This window comes from Ursus americanus, chromosome 25 (genome assembly GCF_024610735.1).
Source record: "Ursus americanus isolate L20-20 chromosome 25, mUrsAme1.1.p, whole genome shotgun sequence".
NCBI lineage: Eukaryota > Metazoa > Chordata > Mammalia > Carnivora > Ursidae > Ursus > Ursus americanus.
This window is the reverse complement of record NC_142151.1, coordinates 34,797,414-34,817,852: the sequence shown is the minus strand read 5'-3', so window position 1 is coordinate 34,817,852 and position 20,439 is coordinate 34,797,414. Positions and strand designations below refer to the sequence as shown.

General features: G+C 37.2%; 1 protein-coding gene across 11 annotated transcripts in view; it reads left to right on the top strand.

Annotated features, from left to right (window-relative positions):
- Window positions 1–700: 700 nt before the first annotated feature.
- YAF2 (YY1 associated factor 2) overlaps window positions 701–20,439 on the top strand; it is a 74,245-nt gene continuing 54,506 nt past the window's right edge. For 4 of the 11 annotated variants that reach the window (XR_015721668.1, XR_006780268.2, XR_006780269.2 and 1 more), the window contains exons 1-4: window positions 701–884; window positions 1,305–1,430; window positions 3,048–3,425; window positions 4,301–4,434. Coding sequence is in view for 4 of the 11 variants with exons in the window: in XM_045801259.2 (XP_045657215.1) it covers window positions 859–884; window positions 1,305–1,430 (152 nt within the window). In the remaining 7 variants the exon portion in view is untranslated. Of the gene's footprint in view, window positions 885–1,304; window positions 1,431–3,047; window positions 3,426–4,300; window positions 4,435–14,689; window positions 18,512–20,439 lie in introns of those variants that run through there. The other 7 variants (XM_087855778.1, XM_045801259.2, XM_045801260.2 and 4 more) reach the window with 4 other exon arrangements.

The following is a 20,439-nucleotide window of genomic DNA, read 5'->3' as shown; positions in this document are numbered from 1 at the left end:
AAAAAAAGAAAAGGGCTTATGACTTTTTGTTTGTTTTTTTTTTAAAAACAGATACTGTAGCGTACTGGGGGGCCGAAAGAGCGCATTTGGAATTAAAACCAAGGTTAAATTCTTGGCTTTGTCATCTTCTAATTATATAATACAGAGGAAGTCACCTAACCTCTTGAGCCTCGGTTTCGTTTCCTCTAAATTAAGGGCGACAATACCTTCTTCGTAGAGATTTGCGTACAGAAAATCAGTATTTTAAGGCACCTAGCAATGGCGCTCAATATTGGTTCCCGCCTTCCCCCAGGTTATCCCTCGGGTTGAGTCTGAGGAACCAAGGACCGCCGAGGCCGGGAAAGCGGTCCTACCTGAAGACCGCGGCCGGGCACTCCTCCCGAGCTGGGCTGACCTCCGAACGCCGGCCCCACCTGGGAGCACACTTCCCGCGGGATGACTGAGCATCCTCCGCCAGAGGGGCTTGGGAGCCCAGGGCTACCCCCACTACCCCGGGATGCGGTGGGGAAGCGCGGAGAACCCGGCGGAGGGGCGACGGCGGCAGCGCCCGGGCTGCAGCGGCCACCCCCACGCCGCCCGCCAGCGAACTCGCCGCGGGTGCTGGGCCGCGCTGGCCGCGTTTGAAGTCTCCGGCGCCGCCGCTGGTTGGCCGGCGCGGGTCACGTGCGCCCAGGCAGGAGTTTCCCCGACAGCTGGAGGCTGCGTGGGATCCGGCGGCGGCTCCCGAGCTCAGCGGTGCGGCCTTCCCCGCCCCCTCCTCCCTCCTCTCCCGCCCGCTTCCGCCCGGCTTATTATCCTCCTTATTGACAAACAGAGCGGCCGCGGCGGCGACTCTCAGCGTGCGTTTGTAGCCAAGCCATGGGAGACAAGAAGAGCCCCACCAGGTAACAGCGCCCGGGCCCCCGGGCCCGGACTGTGCAGGCAGCGGGGCCCTCGCGCCGGGCTTCGGGCGGCCGTCTCGCTCGCCGCCCGGGCAGCGGGGCCAGAACGGGGGCGGCGCCGCTGCTGCGCGAGCGCTGCCGCGTGAGGGGCCGGCGCCGGCCGCCCCACAATGGAGCCGCGATGGCGGCGGCCGGAGCGGCAACCCCGGGTGTCAGAGCGGCGGCGACTGCGGCCGCACCCGCGCCCTCCCCCTTCCTGACTTCCCTCCCACTCCGAGCCAGAGCGCAGCGCGCCGGGGGCCCGCGGGGCTGGGGTCTCGGAATTGGGGCGGGGGGCGGGGCGGGGGCGGCCGCGGGGCCCGGGCGCCGGGCGCGGCCTGCTGGTGACCCCGCGCCGCGTCGTGTCCGGATTGTGTCCTGCAGGCCGAAGCGGCAGCCGAAGCCGTCCTCGGATGAGGGTTACTGGGACTGTAGCGTCTGCACCTTCCGGAACAGCGCCGAGGCCTTCAAGTGCATGATGTGCGATGTGCGGAAGGGCACCTCCACCCGGTGAGTCCTGGGCCTGCCCCGCGCGCCGTCGGCCGCCCGGGTCGTGGCGCAGAGGACGCCCCTGCGGCTGCCGCCCCCTCCCGTGACACTCGCAGACCCGGCGGGAGGAGGCGAGTCTGAGGTGGTGGCCGCGATAGGAATTGGGTCAGATTGATCGCGATCCAGGCGATGGTTTGCGGTGAAGGGTAATTGAAGAGGCCGTAACGTTATTTGCTGCCAAGAGAGGATAAATTATTTAAGGGAGGCATTAGCTACTGCGATTTAATTCGTATTGCTGAGTGTAATGCTCCCCCCCCCATTCCGGGTATAATAATATTGGCTGCATTGTTGTGTTAGTGTGTAGGAATCAAAGAAAAACCGTGAAATCCTCTGTAGAAGCAAAAGATGTAATTTAATTTCGTTCCTCAAAAAAAAAGTATCTGACTAGAGAATACACAATGGGTTAAACTTCCTTTTTTTATATGTAGACGTTTAGAAGGGTCAGATCAAGGTTTTGGTTAGTATTTTTATTCTTATTCTCTAAGATTTTATAAATAGTTGGAAGTGAGCCCAGTCACAGGGACACATTTTTACTGAAAGTATCTGAATATTTTTAGTTTGATTAAATGGCACTCTATTAGACTATACAAATGAGAATGAAATGATCTCTGCTTGTTTTCCGTCTTTATTTTATTGTAGGCTTACAGTATAATAGCTCAGTCTTTTAAAAAAACCACTTAAGTGAATTAAGTGGATAAAGAAAATCATTCTGGATATTCAAAGTCTGACATTCTTGATCTGCCAACACTTGGTTATGGAGTTCCCTTCACCTTTATAGGAAAGTAGCCTTTGAATTTATTATAATCATGTGATTTATAGCTTAATATTTAGCTATCATGTATTTTGATATTAGAAAGTGTTAGAAACTATGCTATCGCAACAGTATACTCATACTGATGTGATATACTGTTGCTTTAAAAAAGGCCTACTCGAAATTGACATTGGATTTATATATTCAGTAGAAGTTAGATTTCTAAAAGTGAGATATCCAGATTCTTAAACATCATTTACAACAATTTATTAAATTTTTAAAATGTAGAGACAAATGGTTGGCAATAACTTAAATTTTAAGATTTGCTTAGTGAAGCTAGCTGCTTTTGACATACCTGTCTTTTTGTGGATCATAATATGCTTTTTGTATATTAGTTTTCATTTACATTGGATAAAATGTATTAAGCATTTTTCATGGTATCCTTTAAGAAGCAAATTTTAAAACATATTCTAAATTTAAGAGAATAGACCATTCTAAAAAGAAAAAAGCACCTATTTGCTAAAGTGAACGTGGCAACTATTTTTGGACCCGTGATTTAAGTGTTTTGAAAAGTAGAGTATATCTTTATATGAGGTTGGATTTGGTTTAGAATATATTTGTCTATCTATGTTAGTACTTTGTACTTCTTAAAACACTCAAGTAATTTTCACAAAATGGTTTTTGGAGGCAGGAACTTTAAAGTGGAGACAATTATTATAACCTTAATTTCTGGTACGATGTTGTTGCTTTTTGTTGTTCCCTCTCTATTTTCTTGTAGCCATTAGAAAAAATACTGAAACTAGAAGAGCCTATATGTTTATTTGCAGGGACAGCAAGGAAGGGGGGAAGCTGTTGTCCTACTCCACAGCCAGTCTTGGGGTTAGAGGAACCCTAAGAAATAGAGTAGGTGGTGGCAGCTCAGAAGAGAAGAAACAGGCTGAATACCTGGCACCTGGAAGAAGAAGGAATATAGTGCGCAGGGGAGTTGGCCCAGGACAGAGAAGTGGGCCTAGTTTAAAAGAGGCTTGAGGCCCACATGGGGGCCCCTGATATTTTTTACCAGTACATCTGAGCTCTTGTAGATCCAATTTTTAGTGGTGGAAACATTACTTGAGGAGGACTCAGAGAAGCATTGTCATTTGGATTGAAACTGAAGAGGCTCTGGGCAACTCACCAAAAGTCTAAGGGACACTCTGTTCCTAAAAGTAAGTGTTCTACACTACGACCCTCTCAGCTTCTTCCTTCCTCTCTCTGAATTGTCTCTTCTCTTTTGATTTTGGCCCTAAGTTAAACCTAAGAGCTCTAATTTCTGTGTTATCTGTTATTTTCCTGCCACTGTTTCTGCAATTCAGAGTGGAATCCATGTTTGGAAGGGCATTGTTAACAGGGCAGATATTGACTGCACCACAAAATATTTCCTTCTCTGGTAATGTTAGAAAAACAGGATTGCAGAACACTAGTGAGAAGCAAGTTTCAGGAGCTGGAAGAAATAATTTTGTACAACTGACATGTTAATTAGCAGTTAGGTTAATTTCATGGGTAAGGTTGGCGATTATCAAAGCAGGGACTGGGTAGCGGCAGAGCAGAAGATACAGTTTGCTAATGACTTGTTTGCGTGACTGACCTACGGGACTTGAATTGCTCGGGTCAAACTGACCTTTGAACTGATTCTGTCTGGAAGTTGCCAAATGTGAGGCCAAGTCTCAGCCATCCCAGACATTTGAAAAGTCTTTTCTTTTTAAACCTCCAGAGAAGATGGAGCCCATAGTCTCCCTCCAGAGTCTTTACTGACAATTTTGTCTTTAAGGAATATCGAGTTCAGATCCTTTATATTTCAACGGAAGACCCTTTTTTTTTTGGCTGTATTCTTGGTAGGTCACGATTTTCTGCAGAATATATGCAATGAAATGAGGTCATATTCATAGTAGTACTTTAAAATGAAACATGGTTTGAAGTAGCTTCAATTCATAAATTGATCAGTTATATTCTTTAAATTTATGCCATTTCTATGATTGAATTTCAGTTTTGTGCTTGCTGGCCTTAATTAGTTTAAATTTAATTAATCTCTTTTTTTATCCAGAATCTAAATAACTAGATAGTTCAAGTACCTGAAGTTTTCTACATTGTGCTCTTGTGAGAGAAGCAATGATAAATGTCATACTGACAGGAAACATTTAAAAAAGAAAAAGCTACGGTGACAAATTACTATCAAAGGTACTATACAGTCTCCTTAATCTTTATATCTCAAGTTTTTATAAGACAATGAATGTCTCAAATATAAACCTCAGAAACTTTAGGAAATTAAGAACTGTTCTGAATCAAAAGAAAATTTAGTGTAGTGTATATAAGGGGTAGTACAATCAATGTATGATGGTTGAGTTAAAATAGTATCTTATTGCCACTTCATATAGGAATGGAAATTACTGCTTGACTCAGATGGCAGATATTTAAAAATGGGAATGATGAAGCTATTTGTTTTAATTTTGAAATGTGATCTAAATGAGAACATATAGAACACCTAGTCTGTAGCAGACTTTCAGGTGCAATTTAAAGTATAACAAGAAATGTTATATTTTCTCAGGATAAGTTGTAGTAGTTCCCTTAGGTTTTTTAGAGATGTTGTTCTAGAGAACAGTGAAAAAGATTTCACACGGAAGAAAGAGCACTAGTTGTACTAGGTGTCTGACGACCGACCTGTGTTCTTAACCGTTTCAGCTACTTCGGAACCGTTTCAGCTACTTCAGTGTTCCGCAGTGTTTACTGAACATGTTGTTTTATACAAGGGTTGAGCTAGGTATTAGACATACAATGGTGAGCAAATAGATGTTTCTTTGCTTCCTTTGTAAAATTTTATGATTTTGTGGTCAAATCAGAAACATTTTGGATTATATCAAATTCTATACATGCAGTAGTATTAGTAAATCTTTTACGTGTACATCAAAGAGGTTGAAATTTTCTCATTTAAAAAAGGTAGTGTTGGGGTATCTGGGTGGCTCAGTCGGCTGGGCGTCTGCCTTTGGTTCTGATCATGATCCCAGGGTCCTGGGATTGAGTCCTTTATCGGGCTCCCTGCTGAGCAGGAAGCCTGCTTCTCCCTCTCCCCCTCCCCCTGCTTGTGCTCACTCACTGTCTCTGTCATATAAATAAATAAAATCTTTAAAAAAAATACATTAAAAATTTTTTTAAAAATAGTGTTTACAACTGAACACAGTAATATGGTCAGGCTCTGACTGTTGGTTAAAAGATAAATTATTTCAGCTTCTATAAAATGGAAGTAAATTATTTAAGATTTCCGTTTTGAAGAATTCGAAAAAACCCCAATACTCTGATAAAAATCTTTTCAGTATTACTGTTATCATATTTGCTTTCCATCTTCTAATTTGAGGTTTGTCACAGATTCTCCTACTCTTGATGTAGGAATGGGAGAAAAAATTGAGGGCCATCTAAGTCAGCTTGTTTTTCAGAAATGCAGAGTTCCTCAGCTTCCCTTACCTGTCTGAGGAGCCTTTCCAGCTACCACTCAGCTGTTGTTGTTCAGAGACTCCTTATTCTAGGAAGTTGGTTGGTTGGTTGGTTTTCCTCTTTATATCTTGGGTTAGAGTAGTCACAGGAATTCATTGTTTACAGAGATATTCCTGAAGTGATTAGTGGTTGGATTAGTGGTTTTCAAAGTGTGATCTGAGGAACCCTGGGGGTCCCTGAGACCCTTTTAGGGAGTCTGTAAGGTCTAAACTATTTTCATAATCATATTAAGATGTTATTTGCTTTTTTTGCTGTATTGACACTGCAGTGGTGACAAGGGTGGGTAAAACTGCTGGCCCCTTAGCATGAATCAAAGCAGCGGTACCAAATCCCTATCTATATTCATCATAATCTTCACTACTATGCATGTGAAGTAAAAATAACACCAGTTTCACTTAAGAATGTATTCCCTTGATGAAGCAGTAGAAGTTACTAATTTTAGGAAATCTCGTGTCTTTTTTAATATTGTCTGATGAACTGGGAAGTACAAGTAAAGCACTTCTGCTGCATACCAGAATACAGTGGTTGGTTCAAGGGAAAGCATTTGTGTAGTTGTTTGAGCTGCAAGCAGAACTAGCTGCTTTTTTCATAGAACATCACTTTTACTTGAAAGACTGCCTGGCAAACTATGGCTATTCAGACTTGGATACGTAGCACATATTTTCTTGAAAATGAACTCAGTGAGTCTGTCACGTCAAGGAAAACAATTGGTAGTACTTGTTGCCAATGATAAAAATTGAGCTTTCAAGTGAAAACTGGATTTTTGAAAATGTGTAATCACTATAGTTCCTAGTACTTTAAAGATGAAATCAGGTGGTGATATCAATGAACGTAATTTCTGATATTTTATTATGAAATTTGTTGATATTTGGAAGATCTGCATAACTCAGTGAACCAGTATTTTATAATAACCAATGTATGATGTTACAAAACCATGTGTCGATAATCCATTTAAAGTACAAAATAAACCAATAGATTTTAAGGGACTACTGTGAAAACTTTGTTAATGTGGTTTCAGCTTTCACATTGCAACTAACTTTTGAGAAATGACTACTTGTGTGTTTTCAGATAATTATGGATATAATTATGGATATAATTATCTGAAAAGGCTATTAAAATATTCTTCCCTATTTAACTACATACTTGTAGGAGTCCAGATTTTCTTCATATTTTTGAACTGAACCAACATATTGGAACAACTTGAATGCAGAAGTAGACACGACAGTCCAGATGTCGTCTGTTAAGCCAGATATTAGAAGTTTGCAAAAGTATGCATGTGCTACTCTTCACACAGAATTATTTTTGTTTTGGAAAATATAGGGTTTTTTAAAATAAAAATATTTATATTAAAATGTGCTCTTTATTTTTTTAATGAACTAATATGTATTTAAATTTTAGCTATTTTTATTTCTAATACAGTAATTTATTTTTTGCTAGATAAGACTTACATAAACAAAAGCTCTTTTAACTTTGAGAGTGTACAGAGGGCCTGAGACCAAAAAGTTTATGAAATTATGATGTAGGGTTTTACTAGCTTGGGTTTCTACATCCAACAGATTTACTTCAACAGGCATTCTTTTCCTTTCATTTATCCTTTGTTGAGTAAGATCTCCCTGATAACCTAGTGACCTACTTGTTAAGCTCAGTGGCCTAATCTCACTTTTCTTTCCATGTCACCTCCATACTATTTGATGTTGGTAGCCTTTTTTTTTTTAATTGAAATTCTCTCTTTTTGATTTCTCTAACACAATTTATTCCTAATTTTTCCTGTATATCTCTGAAATCAATTTCTGCCCACTGAAACCTCCCTCTTCTCTATATACTTCACTTTGTACATGGCATAAACTTTCAATCTAAGCCAGGAACTGTCATTGTCTCAACTTCGATTCTAACTCATCGTCATCCCTTATGTCCCATCTTTGGATTGTCTCTCAAATCTGTTCCTTTTCCAGTTTATGTTGCTGTAGTTTAGAAGCCCATGTCATTTCTGTTATGAATTTTGACAAATTGGTCTTTTCTCCACAATGCTGCTAACATTATCTTCAGTATGTTTTTTGAAACTATGTGGTTATGTTGGTCCCTTTATTTAAAAAAAAAAAAAAAAGATCTCTCCAGTGAATAAAGACCTCTTTATTGAATAAAGGTTGAGCTCCTGAGTGTGGTATTCAAGGCTGTATTACTTATCTCTGAACTGCCTTCCTAACTTCGTTTCCTGCTGCATAGCCCAGCCAATCTAATGCTGCATCATCACTGAAGTATTTTCATCAAATGGCCCTTCTTAAATCCTTCTAGGATTCTAACCTCCCCACCCCAACTGTTTCATTGATTCAAACTATATAAATATATATGTAATTATTCCTTGAGGATCACCATGTTGTGGTAATACTGTCTAGATGTTTATCTGCCCTTCTGGGCAGTCTTACCCTTTTTAGTATCCCCAGAAGCTTGATAGGCATTTAAACTTTTTCAGCTAACGTTCCTTTAAATTTTACTATTGCTATTTGACACCTAGCATTGCTTTTCCAATAACTTTTTTTTAAAGTTTATTAGTTTATTTTGAGTAATCTCTACACCCAACATGAGGCTTGAACTCACGACCCTGAGAATAAGAATCACATGCTTTTCCAACTGAGCCAGGCAGGCACCCCCCAATAACTTTTAAGACTGCAAAAATGTTACCAGACTATTTCATCCATAATTTGTAGGTATATATTTTAGCATTACTTTTTAAAAATTTTTCACAATTTTGTTTTGTATTTTGATGCTATTATTTGATTCAAAGCAAGTGTTTACAATTAGACTAGTAACTGAGATGAGTGACCCTGAGTCTTCATATCTCTGTCTTTAAACATGGAAATAGTATTTTTATAACACAATAATGTTATAACACAACATGGTTATTTTGAAGATTAAGAATGTAAAGAACTTAGTGCATCTCTTTTACTTATTTTTTTCTATTACTATATTCTTGTCATATACTTAAAAAACATGTATGTGTGCAAGTAAAAATTATAATTTGCCTCTCAATTATGAAACATTTTTAACTTTACCATTTTTTTTTTAAGATTTTATTTATTTGACAGAGACAGCCAGCGAGACAGGGAACACAGGCAGGGGGAGTGGGAGAGGAAGAAGCAGGCTCCTAGCGGAGGAGCCTGATGTGGGGCTCGATCCCAGAACACCAGGATCACTCCCTGAGCCAAAGGCAGACGCTTAACGACTGCGCTACCCAGGCGCCCCTAACTTTACCATTTTTAATTTGACATATAACAGTATATTAGTTTCATATTTCAAGGATGATAATGTGCATGAATACCTTAGCATTTTTATGGTATAATTTTAGAAAGTTGTTTTTTATTTTTATTATCTTACAACAGTTATATAGGTCTTGGTATTCTGATTATTAAAATTTGCGTAGCATGGCTAAAAATGAGAAGTATTTCTTGGCTAAAGTAAACTGAAGTCATGAAAGAGTACCGTATATTATGAAATATATTTTATTCCTCTACTTAATTTTATGTTTTCTGTTGAGTGATTTTTAAAGTTAGATAGTTGATATCGAGGGCTTGTCAAAAACTAGAATATACCAAACATAGATTTGTGATATTTGAGATTGTTTAATTGAAAGATAGTTTAGAATTCAGATTTTGCATTTGTTTGAATTTACAGAGTTTAAAGTTAATGGAACAAATTAAATTTAATTATAATTAAAATGGAACTAGTTTTTACCTTATGGTTGAGATAATCTTTTACCTATGAACTTTTTACTTTTAAAGATAAATCAGTTATATAAATTAGCAGATACCTATACGACTGTAGAAATTAGGCAGACATTAAAGACATAATGGAATTTTCCCTTATCTTGTCCAGAGTCAGACTAACAGGATTAGTTGTTGATATTTTTCTATGGTTTTGTTATCGTTCTGCCTACCTAGTTAACTGCTTATTCTTCAAAATGTAGTTCATGTCTCCATTCTCCTTGACCCATCCAAAGCATGCCTTCCTTTGTCTTTTGTGCATCCCTCTGATTGTGATCTTCATCAAGCTTTAGCATTTCCTCGTAAATTCAGGCTTGATTTGTGTCTTTTTCATGAAGCTGAGTATTGTAAGAGGACGAATTATCCAGAGGGAGGAGGGTGGCTCTTTGGTTAAAGTTGTGAGAGTAGCTGTATTCTCATTTTCGAATCTGAATAGTCCCTCAGTTTGTGATGCTTATCTTCATTGTATCATTTAGCTTATTATAGTTGTGCTACATGTATGCATTTACTCTCTTGTTATGCTGTGAGTTTTAGTAAGGGAAATATGAGCTTTTCGTTACCTTTTTCAAAGATGCTCGACAAAGTGCCTGGGAAATAATAGGTGTTCAAGAAAAGTTTCTTGAAAGAGGAATATACGTATTAGAAAGGAACAGTTATTGGATTTTGTTTTTGGTTTTTTTTTTTTTTAATATATAAGCTTTGAAGAAGTTGGAATTCTGATACAGGTTGTGTAAGTCATTTGGAAAAGAACCCTCATGTATACACGTGAGAATTATCAGAAGTAAATGGTAGTGAACAAACTTCTAGAATTCTGCATATGCTTAATGAAAACGTACCATATGCCAGGAATTATGCTAGGACTGTAGAATTGTGGATGAGACCCAGCCTCTGAGAGTTTGAATTCTAGGAGCAATAGATAAATGGTATTTGCTAATGAGTACAAAGAAGAAGGAATTTAGAGTTAATTTTCCAACATAGTCCTAGTTTTTGGAGAAGTCCTGTGCTCAAGTTAAGAATGAAATCAGTTATTGGTGTAGTCATTATGAGTCAAGCCCTTTGGTAAAGTGTGTTCTAACATCATGGCCAATTTCCAGTTTGATCAATGAGCTTTCTCTTAAGAAATTTAAGCACATGAAACTGCCACATCACTACTAGGTAAAACCCTCTTTTTTTCTCCTTGTATAGGTCTATGTGTGTATAGATATGTATATTTTAAAAAGGAACTGCTGCTTTTAAGATGATAATTGTTACATAATTGAAGTAAGATTTCAGAGAACTAAAATTATTTGCCTGTGACAAGTTTACATAGGATGGTATAGATTGTTGAATGTATGTATATATATATATGTATATATATACATGTATATATATATATACATATATATATTTAATATTTAATTATCCCTGAAACCATCTTTTTTGAGAATAAAATAATTTTATAATGGGACTATATTACTGAATTTAACATTTGTTTCTTTCTCAGCTATCTCACTGATTATATTGGCAGTGATTTTCAGTTTACTACTCAGGTTTTTTTTTTTTTTTTAAAGCATTGTTGAGAAAATTGAATGAGTTAATTTCTGTAAAGCCTTAATTACAGTGGCTCACTAAATGGTAGCCATTACTATTAAGGTATATATCTGAAAGAATATTTATAACATATTGCTACAAAATCATTTTTGTTATTATTGGTGGTTTCTGAGGGGTAGGAATTCAGTAAAAGCAGTATCTTTAAATTATTTATCATTCATGTGGTGATTTTCTGTGTTCAGAATGCTTTCCTATGTAGAGGCTCTCTTAAAAAAAAAAAAAAAAGAATGCTTTCATATATATCCTTCCATTTACTCATCAAACCACCTTACATGGAGGAGAGGAAGATGGTCATCCAATCACAGATTAGTGTTAGAGCCTAGATTGAAATGCAGGTTGACTACTAGTTGATCTTTTCATCCTTTGTCTCCTATAAAGAGGTTTATAAAACTCTCCTATTTGAGTGGAAGGTTTCTTTGTTTATTTCTCTTTTCTTTAAGGCATTAGAGGGCCAGCATATTTTGGTAGAAAGATTAGCATTTTGTGGGGTATCAAGTTTTCATTCAAGGATTTAATGAAACAGTCTTTTTTTTAAGACACATTTTCCTTAAATAATTGCCTTTTATAGCTTGTAATTTTAGCATTGTTGCAAGTATGTAAAATATGTCATTGTGATTTTAAAAATAAATTATTTAACATATTTACTGAATAGTGGCAGTGTTTTGTTTATTGGCTTTCATGGTTGTTAAAATCTCTACCTTTTGTTACATGATCTGTGATAATCATCTGTTTTAGAAGATTCAGTAGGCACTTCATTTTGCAATATTGTTAATTATGGGAAATTACAGAATTACTCAGAATTTTAGAACTGGAAGAAACCTTTCAAGAGCTTCCATGGTGTTTAGTCATTTCCTGAGACAGACTAGTTTTTATAACTTGAAAGCTTAATAGTAGAGGGATAAGATTGTCTTCAGAGAAAAAGATCTTGAGGGGTTTGGAGTAAAAATGCTGGTATTAAAACTTTTGAAATAGGTTGAGGCCACCATTGTTTGCAAATCCTTCTTGATTGGGATTTTTCAGCTCATTTTAGAGGATTTCTTGTTGTTGTACTGAGAAGTGCCAGGTAAAGCATAGCTGTTTGCTGGGTGAGGTCTTTTCTGTTTGTTGAAACTCAGCCTCTATCCTAGTATCCTTCTCCCAGGTAAGAGAAAAGGCCTAGGAAGATTGTAACTTTGTTTAAAAGTCAATAGCTTGTTAATGTCAGATTCAGCTTTTGGTTTTCCAGTCCTTTTTATCACCTTGCTGTGGTAACATTTAATTTTGCTAGCAAGTAACTTCTTAAGGATTCCTTCTTGTAAATCTCATATACCTAGATCTAGCGCTGTACATCTTGATAATTTCTAACATTAAATCTACTATTTATAACTAATAAAAGAATTTATGGTAAAACTGGGCTAGCAGTATCAGGAATGAAGAACAAAATGACAGGCCCCAAAATAACTAATATTTTTCAAGTACAAATATTAACAAACTTCATTTTGATGTTTTTTTATAGTAACATTTATTGTGCTGTATATCCTGACTTCTTTGATATCATAGTATTTCTTAGAGGAAAAATCCTTGTAAATACTATTTTTCTCTTTTATGGTGATACAATAAGAGTCATTAGTAGTATAATTAATAACCAATTTGACTATATGTGTGTATATGAATATGTGTGAATGATAAAAAGTTTGTGCAGCCCACTGACAATTTTTAGACATGAGTTAAACCACTTCATTTTTACACGTTTTATAGTCTGATCAGGATTCTTCACACTGTCATACTTTATAGGATGTACTAGGGACGATCAACCTGTAACAGCAGCAAGTAGGTAGTATTTGATGCCAGCAAGGTGATTGCTCAAGAAGTATAGCTCTAGGTACATTTGCGGAGAAGGCAAAATTGTTTTGGTCTTCTTTCATCTTTTTCCATCCTTTTTTGCTGTTTATCTTTGGTCTCCCCAAGGCCCAGAGTCTCCTCACTAATATTCATTTCTAGGTTGCCTTTTTTTTTTTCCTAGCTTGCTTGAATTCTAAGATGTTTTGATTCCTTTATTTTCTTCACTCCACCAGCAGTTCTTCCTTTACTAGAAAATCTTTTTTGTTTTATCTGTTCTGTAAATCTGAATAAAGTAATTGTTTCAAATGTGAATATAAATAACCTGAGCGTGGGGGATAGAGTTATTTTTTTCTTAAGGAAGAAACTCTCATTCTGATGATAAAAGATGTGTTTGCCAGTTAGAATCAGGTAACAGGGGTAGAAATGAGCTAGCCTTCCCTCAGAGGAACCCAGAAGTTTTTGATTGTGTTGATCGGAGCCCTGAAGTCTTATGAAATTGTCTCAGTGCCTGTCAATAGGAGCAAGCAAGTGGGGCTCCATGCTCCCACACTCCACTTCAGCCACATCATCTGCGCTCAGTATTGCAGAGTTCCCTGCAGTTATGTACTATAGTGGTGAAGACGTGGGACTCTGGAGCTTGATTGTTTGGGTTTAAATATTGGTCTCACCCACCACTTACTGGCTGTGTGACCGTTCGGAGGTTAATCAACTTTTTTTTTTTTTTAAAGATTTTATTTATTTATTTGACAGAGAGACAGCCAGTGAGAGAGGGAACACAGCAGGGGAGTGTGAGAGGAAGAAGCAGGCTCCCAGCAGAGGAGCCTGATGTGGGGCTCGATCTCGCAACGCCGGGATCACGCCCTGAGCCGAAGGCAGACGCTCAACGACTGCGCCACCCAGGCGCCCCCGGAGGTTAATCAACTTTTTGAGCCTCAATTTTTTTGTTTATACAGTGGACTTGATAATAGCACCTACCTCATAGAGTTGTGAGGCTTAAATGAGATAATTCTTGTAAAGTACTTGACACAGTGCCTGGCATACATTAAGTCCTCAATAAATGATAGCTTAAACAATCAAATACATGAGTGGTGATATAATTTAGGGGTATAACAGTCCCTTTTGTCAAGCATGTGGGTTCAAGTATGCTCTAACAAAACCAGAGCATAAAAACAAGTGTTTTCTACTAAAAGATAACATTTCCAGAAATTGCTTCAGGAATAATTTCACCTACCCACCCTCTTCCCCTACCTCCCTCTTCTCTTTCCTACCCTGTTTGCGCCTGCAGGTAGGGAGGTGTGTGTGTGTGTGTGTGTGTGTGTGTGTGTGTCCTAGTAACCTGATATGGCTTGTCACATAAACATTTGGGGCTTACCAGTAAAAGTTTTAACATCTAAAAAGCACTTTAGTAGTACAATAGTGATAAGCAGCGTATATAGACTTAAGAGTTGAACAGTTAAAAACACCATTTTTTACTGTTTGCCATAGTTGAAGAGTAAGTCTGTTTCCAGGGTTGGATTGTCAGAAAGCATGGTCATGGTCTTTTTTAGGCCACTTTTGTCATCTGGTATATTATGCTGTTTGTTCTACCTCACACTCTCCAGTCCTCCACAGTTTCTTTCTTAGTTTTTATGAGTGCTCAGGTATCATCTCTCAAGAAATATTTCTTTATCTCTAAGCCAGAATGAATGTCCTTTCAATTACTCTTGAAGCATTCTATGATGGTTTTAATTATATAGTGTATTGAAATTATTTTGTTTCTGTTTCTTTCTCCCTCCCAGGACTGTAATCTCTTGGAGAGCAGTACCATTTGTCCTGGAATCACGTTTCAGCTTAAATCCCCACCTTCCCATTTATAGCCATATAACCATATGGCTTTATGGTGATGATTCAATGTGATAAATGATGTAAGGAACATAGCATAGTTCTTAGTTAATGATAATAATTGTAAGTAATATTAATAAAAATTCCCAATGCCTGTCACCATGTCTTGCATAGGTATTGATAATGCTTAAATGCAAAGAAAGGCTCTTTATCGTTTATCTGATTGCCGTTTTAAGCTGTTTTCCACTTCTTGTTTTTTATGGAACATTTATATAATATCATTTTATTTCATGAGCCTATGAGTTGGATAGAGTATGTTTTATTACGCGCACTTTACTTGACAAAAGAACTTGTATTAACCAAAGTTACCTTCTTACTCACCAGGAGTTTAAAAAATGTTTTCTTGTGCCATCAGTATAATGTATAGTTTAAACCACAACCAATAGCATTTTATTCCATCTTATGTCATGCTTACTTGTTTGTTGAATCTGAACTAGAGGCAGAGAAACCATTTAGTGGAAGCCATTACAATAGTCTATGCAGGAGATGGTAGTGGCCTGAACAAGGATAATGCCAGTGGGAGACAGAAATGAATAGATTTTAGATAGATTTAGAGGAAAATTTACAGGATTTGATGGGTGGCTGGATATGGTTCTGGGAGGTAGGAAGTTGGGTTGTAGAGAGGGAAGAATCAAGGATGACTCCCAGGATTTTGGCTCAGGTAAGCAGCTTGGTAAATGTGCTTTTCATTGACATAGGAAATAGGAGGATAGACAGTTTTGGGGAAAGGTAGTATTTCACTTTTAGATTTGTTGAATTTCAGGTATCTGAGGGAAATCTGAGGGGGAAGATCTGTGAGACAGTTTGGGTATGTGGGGCTTAAGTTTATGAAGGAAAACAGGGCTATAAATAAATACTTGGTAGTAGTCATCAGCATGCATGATCGAGTTGAAGCTATGGGAGTAGGCAAGACAGATCAAGGAGAGAATAGACTGCATAGCATGAGAAAAGAGAACCCAGGAGAGAAACTTGAGAAAAATCACGACGTTTTTGTGATGGTAGAGGAAGAGCGTCCCACCAAGGTGAAGAAAGAATTGGAGGAGAAAGAGAAATAGGGAGAAAGAAACCCAGGATAGTGTAATGTTACAGAAACAGGGAAGAGATTTTCAAAAGGAGAGGATATGGTGAGCCATGTCAAATGGCCTCTCGTCAGATAGAATCTTAATTTTTCCTTTGCATTCTGTTTAATATTTATTTAAGCAGGTGTTAAAATTTATATTTTAAGTTATAACAAGATAATAATCCTGCATAGTGCTTGTACTAAGCTTTTCATGAAAGTTATAATAGTTCTATCTATAGGTTAAATAAAGGAAGTTAATATTGGTAGGTCAGGAGATGAGTAAAATTATGTTAGTGATCTATCTCAAGGAAGAATGCTCTAATTATCTAGTAAAATCTGTCGTTAAGCCTGTACTTTTACAGGTGGCTCCTGATTGTAGATACAAAAATTAATAGACTTAATTTAAAAAATTGGGTCCGTCTTGGTATCAAGAATATTTTAAGTGCTAAATAAATGTAATTGCATACTTGTGCGGGGGAGCATGTATGGTTTAAAGAAGCTCTTCTGTTTTTAGAAGGAATGAATCATAGCACTCTATTGATCAGCTAACCAAGCAAATCACAGCACTTTTCATAAAACTGTGTTTGGTTAGTAAAGTAATAGTTATTTGTGGAGTATATTGGATTTGATGTGATTCATGATTCAGATTTTATGAGTGCTGAATAACCAAGTTATTTAGAATATAGGCAGTAGTTTGAAAACTATCTCTGTTGACTTCAGACTATATTGGAATTTATGTTAGAAAAATTTGCCATTGTTTTGTAAATCAGTTTTATACAGAAAATGTGCACTTATACATTTTAGAGATGGTTATTAAGAATTGCTTTGAAAACTAATACAGACCTCACGATCTGGTCAGATTAATTTTAATATCAAAAGTTGAAAAAGCACATAATTACAGAGTAAAGAAAGGTTAGACTTCATTTTCATGCTGGCATAGTTGTTGGCACTGAGAGTACCATTAGCTTTTATTTTTGTGTGTTAATTTGGGTACTAACTATAGTTGGTATATAAAGGATTACATATAATGCTCCTGACATTTTGGACTAGGATCAGGAAAATGTTTCCTCGGACTAGAAGCTATAAAGAATAGATGATATTAACTGTTTATGGAAGTATACCATTTTAAGATATGGTTTGTAAAATGTGCTTAATTAAGGGACCTGGGGTATCTGTTAAATTAGGAAGGTCAAAATGTTATTGAAGATCAATTAATGTGATTAAGGTATCCTTAGGAAGAATGAGTAGAACATAAAATGATGTAAAAGAAAAATCACACAGCATTATAGCACTGGACAATTGGTTAGTATTTAGCATAGTACAAGAGGTGGTAGGAAGTGAGAGATGCTTTTGATGGTCACTAGAGTGATGCTTTTTTCTGGGGTCGTGGTAAATTAGTCTTCTTTATATTAACTAGTTCTTAACATCATTCAAGTAAAAAGAAGTAGTTTGTAGACACAGCAACCAGTTTCAAGGCTGCTACCGTACACTTAGTCTGTGCAGTATGCAGTCTTTTAATGCTTTGGCCCTGTCCGAATATGTTGATACTGGGAAAGAAATGCCCTGGTTATCAGTTTGGTGAAATTGGTTGATAGAATTCTGTCATTGATTGTATCTGCTTTAGTTTTAGTTTGAATCTTTGGAATTAAAAACGAAGAACCAGATCAAAATTGGGACCCCATCCATCAACTCATAGGTATTATTTTTCTATGAGTTCTCATTTAGATAGCTAATTGGCATTTGATTTATCACTTTTGGTTTAATACTAATTACTTTGTAAAGCTTTCTGTATTAGTTAGCTGTTAGTGTATTTGTGCAACAAATACCCCAAAATTAAGTGGCTGAAAATAATAAACATTTATTATCTTATCCTTTTTTTTTTGAGTCGAGAATCGGAAGCAGCCTATCTGGTGATTCTGATTCAGGGTCTCAAGCGAACTGAGGGAGGCTCATTTCCAAGCTTACTCATGTGGTTGTCAGCAGGCCTTAGAACACCTGTTTCCAAGTTACTCACGTGGCTGTCGGCAGGCCTCAGGACTCTGGCTGTTAGCCAGAGACATCAATTTCTTGGCCACATGGGCTTCTCCATGGGGCTGCTCACAATATGGCAACTTGTTTACTCCAAAGCAAGGTATCTGAGTGAGAGCCCCCAAAACAGAAGCCAGTCTTTTTATAACCTAATTTTGGGAGTGATATCCTGTTACTCTGCTAAATTCTGTTCCTTAGAAGTGAGTCACTAAATCCAGCCCATACTCAAGGGGAGGAGATTAGAGAAGGGCTTGCATACCAGGAAGAGGTGGGATCATTGTGGGCCATCCTAGAGGTTGCCCACCACACTATCCTTTAAAGTTGAAAACTTTTTGTTGTTGCAGAATTCCTTCTTGGAAGGAAAGCTTATGGGGGAAACTCAAAATATAAAATAGATAAATAAAAAGTTCTGTCCGGGGCACCTGGATGGCTCAGCTGGTTAAGCGTCTGCCTTTGGTTCAGGTCATGATCCTGGGGTCCTGGGAGAGAGCCCATGTCAGGCTCCCTGCTCAGCAGGGAGTCTGCTTCTCCCACTCGCTCTGCTACTCCCCCTGCTTGTGCATGTGCGTGCTCTCTCTCTCTCTTTCTCTGTCAAATAAATACATAAAATCTAAAAAAAAAAAAAAAGAAATTCTTCTGTCCAAAACAGGGGTTCTAGGGAGGTGGGTCTTAGCTGCTATCATCCTTCCCCTTTAGCTTCCAAACAATTTGAATATTAGTATCTTTACCATCAAATGTCAGTCAAGAACATGAATACTGTTTTTCTCATATTTTCATTTTAGAATTTGTCAACAGTTGAAAAATTCTAGCTTATAAAAATCCGGTATTGCGACATGGAAAACAGTTTGTATTAATGTTTCTGGCAACTTTTGAAGTAGAGTAACTTCCTTTAGTAATCTAGTGTAATGCCTGGTTTTGTAGTATTAGCAGATGTAATTTATATATTATAATGTTAGCAGTTTTGTAGTATTAGCAGATATAATTTATATATTGGTGTGATAATGATAGTGATTTACTTACGAACCGCTGCCTGAAATGTTTTACTACCTATTCCAAGTTATGTGTATTTCTAAAAGTCCACAAATATATAGTGGTATTTGGAATTCAATTTTAATATTAAAATGTTCTTATCACTTTTATGCTATAAATTGTGATTCCTGATCAATAACATAAATTACTTATTTTCCTTATCTTGCAGTATAAAGAATATAGTTTCACAATAATAATACCAAAATTAATAACAAACAATAAATCTGTAAGTTTAAAATTTCTTTATGTAGTTCTTTTAGTCATTAGACTATGTCCCTCTAAAGGTGTATAAAATCATTTGAAAACCATTTCTGGGTCGTTATGTCAACAGTTTGATATATAGTTGGATTCTGGGCATTGTTTCCAAATGCTTTATTTACATTAACTTAATTCCTTCTACTGCCCTGCAAACTAGGTTCTGTTATTATCCTTATTTTACTGATGAATATAGTTTTTGCCATCTTGATTTTAAGTTGATTTATGTTAACAAGAAAATAGTACTGGCTTTGTTTGTTTCTCTATGGATTGCTGCGGTGGGAAGTAGTGGATAAAACTGAGGGAAAGAAAAATTTTAATTAGGAAATGAGATGGTATTTATAATTTAGGGACCTCGAGGGTAGTATACCCTGGGACTGAAAGTGCAATAGGTCATAATGGACTCAATTCAATTCAAATATAAACACACATCACTCCCATGTTTGTTTACATATGAGCCATCAATAATGTCACTTAAATACGTGTGAATATGTGTATAATATAAAATTTTATTATGCTGTTACAGGATTCCAAGTCCAGGATTTACCATGAACAACGTTCTACAACCATAATACCTTACATTAGGATTTTAAATTTTAATTAAAAATTAGAAAATAAAGTGCCTGAAATCATCACAACCAGTTGTAATTTAAATTGCTTCTAGCCAAAATATAATGTCCAAACCAGTGAGTAGTATTGGAAGTGAATGTTAGCTACCACAGTTTTTTCTGCGCAGTTTTTTCACAAGTTCAGATTGATTTTATGGAGTAGATTTTCATTACTGAAATGCTTGATTTTGGTTCTTAATTACTAGGAGTACCTTTTTGTGGATGAGTGTTGTAATTATTAGAGCTTACACAAGATAGTTTTGAATAGAGCATCCTAATTTCTGGAATTTCTTTTCTAAATTATTCTTATAAAATTCATGTTAGTTGAGCTTATAGCATGATAACAACAAGCAGCTTTCAAAGCTGGTCTCTAAGTGACCCTTTTGGTTACTTCAAAATGTTTTCAAGGTATTTTAATTCTCTTGAGTTACCTTAAAAATGCAGTTGATTCTATTTTAAATTCATAAGATGAATCTAAATGGAGACTGCATTTGCTGTAAGTAAAAATTGGAAATTTTTAGTTCTTAGCGACATCTGTTATTCTAGCTTATACCAAAAGGATAAAATATCTGGGCTATTGCACCTGTATCTATTTTATTAATTGAAAAATGTAGAACCTTTGTGCCAGGTACTTGTTCACTCTCAGGTAATAGAAGTTAACTAGGAA